This window comes from Salvia hispanica, chromosome 6 (assembly GCF_029641045.1).
Source record: "Salvia hispanica isolate PSC_SH4W2 chromosome 6, Shi_PSC_v1, whole genome shotgun sequence".
Lineage (NCBI taxonomy): Eukaryota > Viridiplantae > Streptophyta > Magnoliopsida > Lamiales > Lamiaceae > Salvia > Salvia hispanica.
Genome location: NC_142697.1, coordinates 44,637,031 through 44,652,443, shown reverse-complemented (window position 1 = coordinate 44,652,443; position 15,413 = coordinate 44,637,031). Strand labels below are relative to the sequence as shown.

The 15,413-nt window shown below is 35.9% G+C and overlaps 3 protein-coding genes across 4 annotated transcripts; 2 read left to right on the top strand and 1 right to left on the bottom strand.

The window, feature by feature from the left end:
* Nucleotides 1–1,885: 1,885 nt before the first annotated feature.
* DTA4 (downstream target of AGL15-4) lies at nucleotides 1,886–5,018 on the top strand. The gene is made up of 3 exons (XM_048103431.2): nucleotides 1,886–2,555; nucleotides 3,089–3,449; nucleotides 4,494–5,018. The coding sequence occupies exons 1-3, from the start codon at nucleotides 2,020–2,022 to the stop codon at nucleotides 4,719–4,721; spliced, it is 1,125 nt and encodes a 374-aa protein (XP_047959388.2). The 5' UTR covers nucleotides 1,886–2,019; the 3' UTR covers nucleotides 4,722–5,018.
* Nucleotides 5,019–5,659: 641 nt separating this feature from the next.
* On the top strand, nucleotides 5,660–8,430 carry LOC125207583 (protein SAWADEE HOMEODOMAIN HOMOLOG 1-like). The gene is made up of 9 exons (XM_048106984.2): nucleotides 5,660–5,891; nucleotides 6,488–6,573; nucleotides 6,684–6,729; nucleotides 6,824–6,929; nucleotides 7,189–7,270; nucleotides 7,440–7,503; nucleotides 7,639–7,782; nucleotides 7,879–7,998; nucleotides 8,108–8,430. Exons 1-9 carry the CDS (start codon nucleotides 5,850–5,852, stop codon nucleotides 8,228–8,230), a joined length of 813 nt encoding a protein of 270 aa, XP_047962941.2. The 5' UTR covers nucleotides 5,660–5,849; the 3' UTR covers nucleotides 8,231–8,430.
* A 323-nt stretch (nucleotides 8,431–8,753) lies between these two features.
* LOC125207102 (casein kinase 1-like protein HD16) lies at nucleotides 8,754–13,855 on the bottom strand. Of its 2 annotated transcripts, none has more exons than XM_089060820.1 (17): nucleotides 13,644–13,855; nucleotides 13,139–13,575; nucleotides 12,216–12,347; nucleotides 12,062–12,135; nucleotides 11,912–11,981; nucleotides 11,770–11,825; nucleotides 11,618–11,689; nucleotides 11,215–11,309; nucleotides 11,069–11,135; nucleotides 10,831–10,960; nucleotides 10,496–10,714; nucleotides 10,236–10,378; nucleotides 9,874–10,048; nucleotides 9,665–9,755; nucleotides 9,423–9,580; nucleotides 9,147–9,335; nucleotides 8,754–9,076 (listed from the first exon to the last, which is right to left on the bottom strand). In XM_089060820.1, the coding sequence occupies exons 2-17, from the start codon at nucleotides 13,472–13,474 to the stop codon at nucleotides 9,017–9,019; spliced, it is 2,067 nt and encodes a 688-aa protein (XP_088916946.1). In that variant the 5' UTR covers nucleotides 13,475–13,575; nucleotides 13,644–13,855; the 3' UTR covers nucleotides 8,754–9,016. The 2 variants fall into 2 exon arrangements, with proteins under 2 accessions (XP_088916946.1, XP_047962273.1); XM_048106316.2 differs by having other exon boundaries at nucleotides 13,139–13,505.
* Nucleotides 13,856–15,413: the final 1,558 nt, after the last annotated feature.

The following is a 15,413-nucleotide window of genomic DNA, read 5'->3' as shown; positions in this document are numbered from 1 at the left end:
AATATGTCACACGCCACTAATAAGATGCACCGGTCGAGATAACACCAATTTGAAAAGTATTAAAAGCATTTTCGATAGGTAACTATTGTACCCATTTTCTTCACGCATTTGGTGTAGCATCTCTATATAGATTTGAAAATTATTTACACACAATATGTCACTTTAGAATTTATTATTCTCATCCGTCCCCACGAAAAATATACTACAGTATGTACTAAGATTTTAAAGAGTGTAAATTGTCAAAAAAAAAAAACATTCAGGAAATTTGTTAAATTCTAGTCCATCTTGCAATTTTAGAAATTAAATAAAAAAAATCATGATTTTGATTTGTTCTTTATTGGCTCAGAGTAGTAAAGAGTTCTAATTGTCTACTTGTAATATATTGTACATTTTTTTAATCAAACGATGATGACTTCATTATGATAATATGGTTTAATTTATCGGCAATGACATCCACGTATGATTTTTCGATTATGGTATAAGATATAGGCTGATTTTCTAACTTTTTATACATACCATAATTTTGCCAAAATTATATTTTTTTCGCAATTTGCCCTTTTTAAAAGACAGGCTGATAAATGTGTTTGAACGTTTTTAGTTGATAATATTAAAATTATAGGTGTCAATATAGAATTGTGGATTTTAGTCTAATTATGGGTCTTATTATATTGCAAAGTTGCATATTTTTTGCTGACATCCAATATAGCCCAAAATGCACAATTCTTGGAGTGACTAAACCCACCATTAATTGATAATTTGGATTCTGATAATAATGGAGTTTAGTATGCTGATCATTGAGCCCATTTCAGTAAAGCCCAATATTATTCTATTCCAAGTGGTCCAGTCCAACAGGTGGAGGTTCTACATTCTTGAAAAATACTACTCCATGAAAAATGCCTGGTTTGAAATATAAAAATATGTTGGATCAAATGGATTATTATTGCCATCTAAGAAAAAAAAACTTGGAGTAAAATCTATATAAAAATACGAGTACTACATAGATGTCATGAGGATACATTCTATATGTAAAATCTTGTGGTTGGTAGCTTAAAAATAAAGCTATTTTTCATTAGATGGAATCAAGGTGGCATGTTGAGAAGAAACTCATATTAGTGTCCAAAATTTTCTTATATTGTGAGACAAATGGGTATGAATTTGGGCGAAGTAAAGATGGTAGGGATTTGCAACTTTATGGATATTTTTGTTCATCTTTCTCTCTGCTTAGAAGATGTGTGAGTCTTACCTTTAAATTGATATGCTGATAGGATTTGTGTTTGTTTTGTTGTCTTTCTTTAATTTTAATCGTGGTTTCACTCTAGTGCTTCTGACTTTATTAAGTGTGGCACTCGACTTTACAAACTAAAAACATAAACAAGATTGTAACCTACCAACACTATACAATCTACTCCCATGAAGTCTAGCTTGTATCCAAAATGCTCTTCAACATAACACTTGTTTTGAGGGATGTCGCTTCCACTCTGATTCTCGTCCTCATCGTCTCCACAACCAGCCCGTAGACTGTCCACACCATTGGACAAATCCAGTAATACCTAATCCACCAATAATCCATGTGGGAATTTCTGCCAATTCAAAGAGCAAAGGAAATGAATTACTACTCCACAACTTTGTTTTCATATAGTAGAATTCATCTTGTAGAAATTCCTATAAAAGGGATAAGTTTTTATCTTTTTATAATCACTGTTAAAATCAAAAGCTATATAGCAAGCTGGCAGCTGTACTACCTAAACCTCAAGAAATAATTAGCAGCACAATTTGTAGATCTGTAAAGCAAAAAAATGAACTCACACAAATAAAAATAAAGCAAATTTAAATAAAAAATAAAAAGTAACAACATGCTTGATTATTCTCCAAATGTAGCTCAAAATCCAAACATCCCATCATTGCTGCCTCCTTTCCTCTTTTAATTTTCCATCTTTATTACACACCAAATCTTTGATCCCAAATAAATCCAGATCAATACTCTCTACAAAAAAAAAATAAAAAAATAAATAAATCAAGATGGCAGCAACGCCGGAGCCGCTGCAGCGGATCAACGCCGTGGATTTCCGAGCTCCTCCGCCCTCTCCGGTGGCGCCGGGAAGGCAGACGCCCTTCGCAAACGACGACGTTTTGACGGAATACCTACAGCAGTCTCTCAGAGTCCCCGACCTGGTTCTTCCGGACCGGGCTTTTCCCCGCCAGAAATCGGCCCAAAACCCGCCAAGACTCGATTTTGAGAAGCTGGGCTCGATTGAAAGCGAAATGGGATTCAGAATCTGTGATTTGATCGCGCAGATTGGGTGTTTGGAACTGATCAACCATGGGATTTCGCCGGATTTGATGGGGCTGGTCTTGTTTCTGGCCGGCGGGATGTTTCAGATCCCGCCGGAGAGGAAGAAGAAGGCGGCGAGGTCTCCGGAGAGGCGATACGGGTTCGAGGAGATCCACGGCGAGGAGGAGATGAGAGATCAGGGTGAGGAATTTTTGTGGTGTGATGAAGAAGCTATGAATCTGGAAATGGAGGGAATTTGGCCGTTTGGATTTTCAAATTTTAGGTAAAAAAAATTGATTTTTTATTTATTTTTGCATAAAAATAATGGATTGATTTGAGGTTAATTCACTTTTAAAAAATCGTGATATTTGATCTGATTTCAATTTTCATTAGTTGCAATATACGGTGATTTTTTGATTCATAACAAAAAGAGCTAACACGTTTAATTTATTCAATATCAATACACAGTAGTAATCAGCTGTCGAAAAAGAATTTGGTATCGAATTTGTAAAATTGAAATTTGATGTTATTATTTCCTCTGTCAATAATTAATAATGTAAGTAAGTTTTTCTAACTTTTATTTTGGGTCATTTATAAAAATTAGTGCGATAGATCTCATTTTCAACTAGTATAAAAATTTCAAACAGTTTTTCTACCGCATATTTAATAGTACTATTATACTAGTACCAATTTTGCACAACATTTGTAATTGTGTATCCTCCTTATCAAGACTAATAAAAATTTAAAATAAGATTCAAATTCATAAAATTTTAATAGTTTTGGTGACTAATAAAAATATGATTATGCACTTTGCAGCCAAGAAATGAGGAAGCTATCGAAGCAAATGGAAGAAGTGGGTAGAAGAGTTATGCTTTTTCTGCAGCAACATAGTTCGAAGAAGTTATTGCCGGAAAATGGGTGGCCGGAAGAGCAAGAACTCGCCGGAAAAGTATGCTATATACAGAAACATGGCCAGAAAATGGGCGGCGAGCAATCGGAGAATTCATTGAGATATGATGTGATAAGAATGCTGATAAAGGGCTCTGAATTTTCTCATGCTTTGAGTTTGCATGTGTGGAGTGGAACTACTGATTTCCATGTTTACTCCAAGAAAGGTTGGGTTTCATTTTCTCCGGCTAGAAATTCGATCGTCGTCACCGTTGGAGATAAATTGCAGGTAATTTTCGTAATTCTTGCATCGTTATTTAAATGGATAATGGTCTTTTAAATCACGATGTATTGTCAAATTCTTGTTAGTCTACAAGATATCAAAATACTAATAATTTACAAACTTAAAATTTTATTCGATTGTCACAGAGATCGACCTATAAAATAATGTCTTATTGATACAAAACAAAATTATTTTATTAGAATTTCATAATTGAATATATTATTTCTTAATTTAAAATAGAAGTTTCATAGAATAACTTTAATTGCATCACACCCATACCCAAAATAACAAGTAAGCTACATGTATAATTTTTACTATAAAATTAAGCAAAATAAATGCATTTAAATGAATAAATAAATATGATTACACAATACACACGAATGTTCTGATAGTCGATTATAGTCATAATTACCCCAAAATTTGGGCCATTTCATGATCGACAAACAAACACATGCAATATAGAATGATGCAAATGGAATGTCATGATAGTGTCTTAATATCTTGTACTAGTATTGATTATAATTAAATGCAATGAAAGCTTTATTAGGTGTGTGGGGTGGTTTAAAATAAAATAATGTGATAAAAAAAGTAGTATATAAAAAATGTGATTTGGGGGCCATCAAACACCTTTTAAATATAGTCAATAAAGAAAAAGAAAAAAGAAGACAATAATATAAAGAAAAAGGAATGGTAAGTTGCATAAAGTGTCTAGTGCTTCTCTATGAGATTTTATTCACTCTCTTCCTGAAAACTAAACTTAATGAAATGTGGAACGAATTTAATTAGTAAAAGGTATTTATACCTTACAAGTGAAAAATACACTTATTGTAAAAGTATTTTAATAAATATATGGTGAAGAGAAAAAATGGTGGATCACTAGGAAACAATGCCATAATTGGTAAGAGATTAATCTTGTGAGCACATCAAAATACTAAAAAATTAATACTAGTGTGTCTTTTGCATCTCAGTTATTTTTACTAATTATGACCTTTTAAATCATCATGCCAAAATTAACAATCCTAATTGTTTTTAATTTAAAACTTTTTGCAGGGGTGGAGTGGAGGACAATACAAGCATGTTATAGGAAGGCCATTCTTCAAAGGTGAAAATGAAAAGTCCAATATTTCAATGGCATTTCTATATTCACCTCCAAAATTCATAAACTCAATCAAAGAGGATGAGGATTTTACCATTTCTATCTCCCAACAATTCATTTTGTGTGTATTACTAATTCTTATTTACCGATTTTTAATTTCTATTTATCACCTTTTTATATAGAAATTCAAATACTAATGGGCCCCTGAGTCCATAAAGAGTGGGCCATTTTTAAACTTTATTGGGCTGTATAGTCATGATCTTTGTTAGGCCCAGACCAAGATCTTCTATTTATTTCTTTTCTTTTTTTTTTTCTGAGTAATTTTGAGTTTTGAGTTAGAGTTGATTTAATTATTCTCAACAGATTGTGGAGTACTTATTTTTTTTATTGTTACTGAGTTGATTGTATTTTGAGTATTCATATTATGGTAATATGATAATATCAAGTGGGATCTTCTCTTCCCAAAAATAAGTTGAATATTCTAGTATTTAATTTTTAGAATCAATAAATAATATGTGTACGAAGCAGTCAAGTCAAACTAAGATACTACTACCTCCGTCCACGAAAATTTGTCCTATTTTCTATTTCCGTCCATCCCCCAAAATTTATCCCATTTCACTTTTACCATTTTTGGTAGTGGACCTCATATTCCACTAACCCATTCCTACTCACATTTTATTATAAAGCTAATACTTTAAAAGTAGGATCCACAATCCACTAACTTTTTCAATTCACTTTCCATTATATTTTTTAAAACTCGTGCCCGGTCAAACCGGGATGAATTTTCGTGGACGGGGATAGTATCTAATGAGATAAATCTATTGACACTATATATTATACTCCTACTTCATTTTTGCAACATAGAATAATTCTTCCACCAAATAAATTACACATATTTATACTGATAAATAAAATAAATATGTAAACGAATAAGATGCGGAAAATGACTTATCCGAATCATTTCATTCTACTTTAATGTTAAAAATCATTACTTTCACCAAACAAAATGATAAAAATAAAAATAGAAATAAAGGCTACAAAAGATGCATAAAATCCGGTGATTGAGAAAATGAAGTAAAGATTCATTAATTATACATTAATCTAGAAGATCAGGAAAATCAAACTGCCCAACAACTCACATAATTGCACCAATCTCTCACTGTAGAGAACGCCCTCCTCTCTGCCAAAACCTCTTTTCACACACAAATCAATGAGGCATTAAATTCAAGAATCTGTGTGTGTGAGTGACTGACTGACTGAGGCACTGACTCAGTAAGAACACACACACACAAACACACACAGAGATAGAAATGGAAGATGAAGATAATTCACCTGAGTTCACATTAGCAGAGGTGAATTTTTGCTGTTTCTTGATGCTCAAATGTGGAATATTTCTTCTTCTTGAGCTCTGTCTTTTTCTTGAAGTTGGTATTTGTAAAAATCTCACCTTTAGTTGTTTAAGATGTCCAAGCACCATTTTTTATGGCCCCTTCTCATTTTTCTGTTGTTTTATCCGAATATAATCCTATGCATGCTGACACATCAACAATCAAGATCATTTCCTTCATATGAATTTGCCTTTTTCTTATTTTTATGGCCTTTTTACTTTGTGGGGTTTTGGAAAAATGAGTTCTTGCAATGTAATTCCTTAGCTATTTGGGTATTGTAGTTCAATTTTGGCACCTGTCCAAGATAATTGCTATATTTTGTGTGTGTGTGTGTGTGTGTGTGTGTGTGTGTGTGAATTATGTGAATTGGTGTTGCAATCCTTTGTTTGAAGTTTTAATAATGAGGAAAGGCATTTCCTTTGCAATCAATAATTGATTTACAATTTGTTCCTTGTGATTGGAGGATATAAGGTAATGAACTTTTGCAAATTGTGGGTAAATTTATGATCTTTTGCTGGTGAAATGAGTTTGAGATGTTTGGATTGGCTGCCTGTGAGCAGATAATCCAAATGGAGAACTTATTTAAGGAAATGAGAGACAAGACGACCGAAGAAGAGTTCTGTCGGGAGCTTTCCATTAAATTCAAGTGAGCACTTTGATACATTTTGCTATACTAACTTACTGATGGATTTGTGACTTAATTGTTTAACTTTTGGGTTGGTTGGTTTTCCATTTTTTCCTATGCTTCTTGTGCAGTGGTTCGATTCACCGTGCTGAAAAACCGCCTGTTAAATGGGAACAGGTCTTTCTTTGGAGCTTTTTGTGTGTATAATTCATAGTTTGTATCTATTCATTGTTTTGAACTAGTGTTGCTTTTGGTGTTTCTTGTATTGCAGGTGCAAAGTTGGTTCCGCGATAAGCAAACAAACGCAACAACTGTTGTTGTTCCGTTTAAACCCAAGAAAGGTTCAAAGATGGCTATATTAAAAAAGAGGACTAAAGGTTGCTCTTTATGTTCCTTCACAGGATATTAATTATGTTCATTCATACAAAATGTAAAACAAAGCTCTTGTAATCTCGTTAAATATGCAATCGTCTCGTTTGATCTTGGACTGGTGGAACTGAAAACTAGAAGTAGAGTGATTCTTACAGAAGCTAGCTATGTGAGACTTCCTAGTTAGCTAATGGGCTCGATGAAAGCACTCTCGTAAAATTTCATTTATGACAGTTTTGAGATAATGAACTGTGCAAATTTACGCAGTGCCAACAATTACCGCAAGTGAAGCAGCTGTCGAGCTCCAAACCTTGATTTTCGAAGCTAAATCAGCTAAGGATTCTGCTTGGTGAGCATTTAATATATGTTGTACGTGCATTGATATCGTATGCCAAAAAAAAAACACTTTCTGGTTCATTTGGATAAGCCTGTGCTCGGGAAATTATCGCTATTTATTAGAGTAACGCCTTTTCATATTTAGTCATATAGCCATACAATCTCATTTTCTCGATTCACAGGTTTGATGTTGCTTCCTTCCTGGGCTACAGAGTCGTGAACGCGGGGGTGAACTTGGGGGATCTAGTAAGATACTCCCTTTTTTCTTCTGTTTCTTCTTCTATGTGTAAATCTCATGAAAACTCGTTGATCATATTCTTGCAACTGACACTGTTGATGCAAGTAGTGTGTCTTGAGCTTTATGTTTCAAATCTACGACAGCTTGTTCGTGTGAGATTTTCTGGCTTCGGGAAAGATGAAGACGAATGGGTGAGCGTTCATAAGGCAGTACGCGAGCGCTCAATCCCTTTGGAACACTCTGAATGCGACAAAGTCAGTGTCGGTGATCTCGTTCTTTGCTTCAGGGTACCAACCTCATTTCTATACTATTCTCGTTTTTCTGTTTTTCCAAGATGAATAATGGCAAAGTCTTCTTCTTTTCGGTGACTTGATAATTATCAGGAAGGCGAGGATCATGCACTCTACTGTGACGCGCGCGTAGTGGAAATCGAGAGGATGGTGCACGACAGTAGCATATGCACGTGCCTTTTTGCAGTTCGTTGGGAGCACGACGGGCTTGAGGTGTAAAGGGTTCCTAGAAAGAATGTTCATGTTGAAATAGTGCAAATTCTGGAAATGTTTTGCATTTATTGGGTTGAGATCCTAATATTTTCATTTATGTTGGTTGCAGGGGAAGATTACAGCTGAGAAACTGTGTTACAGGCCGACGAAACCGGCTGCTAAAGACGGTGGGGATCTTAAGCTGGTGCCGTTGCAGCCCGGCGGAGCACAGAGCTTGCTGCAGCTGTTCTGAGGGTGACTAATCGGGTTATGCGTGCTGGTGGCTAATCGATTATGCATTCTGGTGGATTGAATAATTTTAAATTGGTTCATAGTCGATTAAATTACGAAATTTGGTCAAATTTTGGTCCGTGTAATAAGAACTGAAAACAGAATATGCTCAAAACAATTTTTTTTTGTTTCATTAAAATAAGTTTGTTTCTTTTTTCTTTACCTTCTTATTTTACTTGAACAATGTTATATTAAATGTCACCAAAAAATGTCATTTTGTATACTATTGAGACAATCGAGAAAAATTGAATCGAAAAAAATTGAAACAACGTGATTTAAAATTTTGATTGAAAACTTATTTAACTGATCTAAATTAGACCAAATTTTTATCAACTACTCTATTCTGTCACCTATGTAACTTCCCTGTGAAAGGGGATAAAAGTGTGAGAATTGAGTGTTTCCTCTCTCTCTCTCTCTCTCTCTCTCTCTCTCTCTATCTCTCTCTCTCTCTCTCACACACACACACACAAAGAGAGTTGTGAACATGAAGAAAATAATGAATTTCCGACAAGTATGGATGTCCATATAGAGCAATACAAACTGGTGTGTCAGAAATAGAGTAAACCTAAAAGAGGACTAGACACATTTGAGGAAAGATAACAGAAGAAAAGCCACCAAAACAAGATCCTAACACTATCTTCTGTACCGATCCTAACAACTACTAGTACGCTTGGTTTCGCCAGAAAGCTACTCCGACACCACCTTTACCCTCCTGTATGTGATTCGGATGTTCAAGTCGTCACACCCTCTAAGAAACTGTACGCCCATAGCAAACCGAGGCAATGTACAGATTTTTCGCCCATTTTTCCTGTAATGAATCAGATTCAGTAACATGTACACAATCGATGTAGGGGTGTAGTAAATGAAGGCGGACCAACCTTGGCATGTGTGGTTGGAAACGTGGATGTACGCAGTGTCTCCTGTGTTTCATCCACCGGCTTTCTTCTAGGCACACTTAGGACAAAAGCAGCCTGGTCGGAAGTTGCTGCTGTTGCAGTTATACGGTATCCATTCTCCCAACGTTGGTGGATGCCCTCGCTTGGATAGAGAAAATCAAGCTCCACAACCTGTTGGATTCCAGTGATATAATTAGGAAATGCCACAAATGAAATATGGGGGCAGATGGGTAAAGTGTTTCTGGGCCGTGAGAAAACCTGGTTCGAAAATCCAGCACCACGAGACATAACCACAGCCCATCTAGTCCCAGATGTAGCCATGGAGGTCACATAGAAACCTTCCTTCCACTTTTTGTTTATCCATTTGAATGGAAATGATTCGCTAACTTTGTAGGATTGCTGTGAATACGGTGTCCCTGAATTCAATTTATGTATCTGAATGAACATGTAATACTTTATAGCAGAAAACTGAACATTTAAAACTCAGACTAAAAGTTCACCTTTCGACATAACAACTAAGGAACTACCGTCTGAAGCTCCTGCGACTGAACTGATGTAGAAATTCTTTTCCCATCGTTCCATTATCCATTCCTGTAAGCAGAATAAATTAGTGTTATTGTGCAAACAGCTTTATATAGAATCGAACAGAACGCACAAAAAAGAGTGCAACAAGCAATAAATAAACAGTGCGTAAACGACCAGCATGTACCTTGTGAAGAAAGAAAGGTGACAGTTCATATACTTGAGCTTTGAAGCCGGTACCAGCATCCATAACCAATGCCCACAAATTTTGGCAAGATGCTACGCAACTGACGAATAAGCCATCTTCCGTCCCCTTATCAATGTGCTGGGAAAGCCTCACATCCATCACATTATAGTGATATCTTCAATACAATCAAAATAAACAATAATTTTGGATTTAACAAAAGAGCCCACATCCAATTAACTGTAAATCATTAACATGCAAACTAACTGATGAATTACATTCTAAAGGAAATCACAACATACAAGAGAAGAACTCAGTGCAAATATTGATAGAATCCAAGTGCAGTACTACTAAGGAACAAATACCTTTGTTTCATAGGTCTACGAGCATTATAGATGCTAACCCACTGCGTTGCAGGCATCCCCATTCGTACTTTCTTTTTAGGCTGTTCATCTTCCTCATCTTCAAATGTTAGTCTGCCTCTCTTGTAACCAACCTGATAAATAAGCTTAATTTCCAACAAAGACAGAGGAATTAGACAATAGACATGCAGCCGCGAACAAAGCTATATAAAGCGACTCAAGAGATATATTCAGTGAGGTATAAAGTAAGAGATAATAGGCACCTTCTGAGCACCCTCAGTTTTAATAGGTCTGATGTCTGGATTTGGTCCAACTATGCCATCAAAAAGAGATATACATTTTGCATAATTAGGTTCCTCATCAAATTTCAAATCTACCACATATTCCATAAATGATTTGAAAGGCTGAGGACAGAAGCAGCAAAGTGCCTCTGGTGATGTTGCCATTTTCTTCTTGCAAACAAGAAATCCTTTGTTTTCACCCTATTGTAAAGCAGAACCATGTCAGAGGGGTAAAAGCAATGTTGACATAAGTAATTGTCTGGTCTGGAGAGTCCACAATTTAAACTTTGAACACCAAAAGGTAAACAAAAGAAGACCTGGTATCCTTGCCAAGGAAGACGCCCTCGCAGAAGGAAGACAAGTGTATAAGCAAGAGATTCTAAATCATCTCTCCGACTACCCGTTCTACCTAAATGAGCATGAACACCGGCATATCGAACAGTACCCCTGAAACTCGTATTTAAACTCTTAAGATCAGGTAAACCAAGGGGAGAAATTTGTAAGCAGAGAATTATAGAGATGTCCTTAAAAACTCAATGTGATCCATGCATGTACCTGAAAACATCCGGCCGTTGATCATATTCAACATGCAGACCCGTATTGCCATCTCTCCATCTAGCGGCTGATGCAAGTTGCTCTTAGTAACGAAATATACCCAAAACAATAAATATATGTTTTTCATCAAGGATCAAGACATTTACCTAAACCGAGATCAACCAGGAATAACTTCTTTTCATCAGGACTCCCTACAGCACCAAGCAAGAAGTTCTCAGGCTTCACATCCCCATGAACGTACCTGCCAAATTCAGCATCACTATATAAGATTATAAGTAAAGTAATTATCAGTAAGTTGGTGAGTCCGGCATCAGAAGCGAGTACCCTGCCATTTCTCCAATACTAGTTTCCCTCACCACATAACAAATATCAAACATTGTACACAGCTCCTATGATAGCCATTGAAATTTAGCCATTGTGGAAACACAAATGCATGGAAACAGTACGTAATAAATAACCAAACATGCAAAACACAATTTTTTATACGCAGCCAAAGAAAGTAAATTAACAACAGAGAAACCACATTTGCACATGGAGATGAAACCTCACCCTCTTGAGTGCATTTTCTCCAATATAGAAATTGATTCTATAGCGATGCAAGCCACCATATCAACCGACATACTGCAATTTGACGAATTACAAGTTTAATATGCAGAATTTTAGGATAACCAAAACATGGAAAAACCAACGAACATACTAACGTTTGAGAATTATTATGCCAAATATCCCACAGGCTTGGTCCAAGCATATCCATGACCTGTCCAACCCAAAGTGCCGCTTAAAAATATAGAACCTATAAGGAAAGGTAAATTAAAAAAGGGACCATATATACCATATGCTTACCATAACGTAATAGTCACCCTGTCGGCCTTTGTAGTGGACTCGTGGAACACCGTAGCTTCCTCCCAAAGTACTATTAATGATGCAGTACAAAAGATAAGAAAAGATATACATCGACCATCTAATTGACCCAGAACAAACATAAATGCTTACTTGTAAACTTGCCACTCAGGAGGTGGACCATAATTGCATCCTTTACTGTTGCGATGTTCAAATTTTAAGGCCACCTATGGTGATCAAGAATTTTAGAGTAAGAAAACATTTGGTCAATTATAATTTCACACACATAAAATGCGCACATATGTACCTCTACGGCTCCAGGACCCGTCCTTTCATTAATGTTACCACCAGAGATACGGCGACCAACAAACACTTGTCCGAAACCTCCCTTGCCCAGCTTTTTTTCAAGTCTGTATGTTGGTGAACCACCAACCTGAACCTATATAATTCACATGCAAACGGCAGACATATTACTACACCAATGCTTTTTGATCCTTTTCAGTTAACAGTCATATCAATGTCTTCAATTATCAAATAAAATTGGCCATAATTGTCAACCAGCATAGACTGAAAGCAGGGAAAACTCATACATTTATCAAACAATTGGTTCCACTAGATGGCTTTGTATCATCTGAATACCGTACTCCACTTACTATCAGTGCCTCTAGTATATATCTTTCATGTTTCAGGTTTTATTAATCAGATGGTGCTTCATCCCCAATAGTTTACTTCTCCTAATAAATGCTTCTAATGGCGATCTTTCAAGATTCCAGTATTGTCCACGATATCGTGAAAAACTAAGATAACCAAATCCATCACCATTCACCAGCATGTTTCACAAGAATCCATTGGTTAAACAGACGAGTCCAATAGAAGCTAGTGATTTTTTGACCAGGTTTATGTAAAGTGTGAGTGCCACTGGTGACTTCCAAAGTGCAAAAATGTTTCTTATACCAGATAATATTGACATAAAATCAGATACATAAATGGCGACAGCAGACATTAACAAGTGCCCAAAACCAATTAAACATTTTGAGATAGCCAATGCAATCTTCAATAAAAATTAAATCTTCACTTTCCTCGGCCATTAAAAAGCTTCAATCTTTAACTTAAAACCAGCAATGATAGTATCAAATACATCCATGCATAAACCATCATCATCTATTCATCATCTTCCCATAGTGCAAGCTAGCAAGAAAAATCAACGTGAAAAAAATTAAAAATTCTTACCTTCTCAGGGAGAGGAGGGGAAGCAAAATCATCTTCAGGCATATTCCCTTTGCCTGGGCTTTTGCCGCCGCTATCCATCGGTTTCTCGCCGACCTCCTCCAGAACCTGCTTATCCTCTTCAACCACAGGTGCAGCGACTAATTCTTCCTCAACGGGTGCCGCAACCACCGCCGCCGCCGCCGCCGTCCTCCTCCTCGTACGCGTAGCTATCGCCGCGTTTTCCTCCGCCGCCTGCCGATTTCTCTTATTCCCCCGATTCCGATTACTGTTAATCGGCAGTTGCGGGTGGTCCAGCTGCTGCTTCCCTCTCCGGCCTCTGCCACGCAGCACCGGCATCGTTCATCCTCCAATTCGCATCACCCCTTCACTGAAAACAAATTCACAAATTGCTCAATTCTGGCGCGAAAATGTGTGCGCGGCGCGTGCATATCGCTTCACTATTCCAGTCCACCCGAATCAGGATTGAATCAGCCACTGTAGCAAACGATAAAGAAGCAATACATACCAGGAATCATCAATCGGGACTGAATTCCAGAAACAAAACGGCGATCGTCGCAATGCAGTGAGGAAAAAACGAGAGCTGAGCAGCCGATCGCTAGGGTTTTGAAACAGAATGCGAAAATTTAGGGATCTGAAAAATTGAGAAAGTGAGTGGATTTCGAAGAAGAGACAGAATCGGAAACAACAGTAGTCGATTTTGCTTTCGCGGAGAGAAGGGGAAGCGATGCGACTGTAATATAATTATTAAAATTTTAAAATACCTCCTTGTATAAAATCTGACCGTCGATTCAACAAAACAACGGCTAGGATTGAGTGCTCAAATTGTTTTGAAGGGGAGATTTATGGAGAAAAATGGAAAGACGAAAACACCCTCCGTGTTTGGTTTATCTGCCACGAAAGAGAGGGTGAATAAGGAAGACTGGCCTATGTTTGGAATTGTTCAATCTAGGCCGTCCACCTGTACCTTTCTGTCGGATCCGACCCGACCCGATTAAAATGGGAGTACTAGTTTGGGCTTGAATTTTGTGGTGGAATACGGGTTGGGCCGTTGGGCTGATTTTATTCTTATAAATATCTACATTCAATTTTAAAATACGTTTGAACTATTTTTGATGAAAACTTGGATAACAGTTTTTGTACTCCCCCTCTATCTCCATCCTCCCCCCATTTAATATCTCAACTTGTTTATACTATATCTATCAAAAATATTTAATTTCACTTTTACTACTTTTGGCAAATAGACCTCATAATTTCATTAACTCGAAAAACTTACATTTTGTTATAAATCCAATATTTAACACATTTCACTAACTTTTTCTATTCACTTTATTTACACAAAATCAAATAATCAAATAATTTCTTAAAATCTGAGTCCGTAAAATATGACATATCAGACAAGGAGGAATACGAAATTATATGTGCAATATTTATTTGACATGACAATGTGGAATACTTTCTTTGTCTCATAAAAATAGACTTCTTTTATCATTTTGGTCAGGTTTAATAAGTAGTGACTTTTTTCTCTTTATTGAAGTGAGTATCATTCTCTATTAACACTTTTCTCTCTCTAATAAGATGGTCTCATTCTAAGGTGTAGTATGATATATCTCATCATCATCTCAAGCCAAATAATATCAAACTAAGAACTCTACTAGTAGTCGAAGTCTAGAGTTCCAATATTCAAACAAGAGTTTTCATAGTATTAGTATTTATCACAATCAAGCTCTTATTAGCAAATCATGGGGAGAATTCTAAAAAAAAAACTCTATTAAACTCTTATTCATTTAAGGAACCTCTTCTCTACACAGAGTAAAACAAACACAAAATTCTATATAAATATAAGCCACAAATAATAAACAAAATAGTAGAATGCACACTAGGTCTTTTAAATGACAAGAGCTCTTAATTAAAACTACTAGTATTATATTGTACTATATATTAAAATGAGATAACTATAAGATGCTACAAAAGAAAAAAGATCAATTACAGTTTAATAGTATAAGACTATTTTATACATAATTTCTTAGACTTTCACCTATAAGGAGTACCAAACTACTCCATATAAATTTTGTTCTGATTTTGAAAACAATCAACATTTTAGTGCCAACTTAAGACTTGATAAAAATCACAACTCAACAAATTAAATTATTGAATTTAATACGACAATGTTCTGCTACCGTAAATGTGACTATGTCATTTTAGTTGATGTCGTAGCTGCTAACCCCCCTATTAAATTCATTTTTCTAAATTTTTTCCTAAAATCTCAAAATTTTAT

Bases quoted from the DNA above. Each gene is read 5' to 3' on its own strand.
- LOC125207102 (XM_089060820.1), bottom strand. From the start codon at position 13,474: ATGCCGGTGCTGCGTGGCAGAGGCCGGAGAGGGAAGCAGCAGCTGGAC. The intron at 12,348-13,138 runs GTAAGAATTTTT...TGAATTATATAG, and splicing joins CCCCTCCTCTCCCTGAGAAG to GTTCAGGTTGGTGGTTCACC. The intron at 10,049-10,235 runs GTATTTGTTCCT...ATTGTATTGAAG, and splicing joins CGTAGACCTATGAAACAAAG to ATATCACTATAATGTGATGG.
- DTA4 (XM_048103431.2), top strand. From the start codon at position 2,020: ATGGCAGCAACGCCGGAGCCGCTGCAGCGGATCAACGCCGTGGATTTC. The intron at 2,556-3,088 runs GTAAAAAAAATT...TGCACTTTGCAG, and splicing joins TTTGGATTTTCAAATTTTAG to CCAAGAAATGAGGAAGCTAT. The intron at 3,450-4,493 runs GTAATTTTCGTA...AACTTTTTGCAG, and splicing joins CCGTTGGAGATAAATTGCAG to GGGTGGAGTGGAGGACAATA.
- LOC125207583 (XM_048106984.2), top strand. From the start codon at position 5,850: ATGGAAGATGAAGATAATTCACCTGAGTTCACATTAGCAGAG. The intron at 6,574-6,683 runs GTGAGCACTTTG...CTTCTTGTGCAG, and splicing joins GAGCTTTCCATTAAATTCAA to TGGTTCGATTCACCGTGCTG. The intron at 7,271-7,439 runs GTGAGCATTTAA...CTCGATTCACAG, and splicing joins TCAGCTAAGGATTCTGCTTG to GTTTGATGTTGCTTCCTTCC.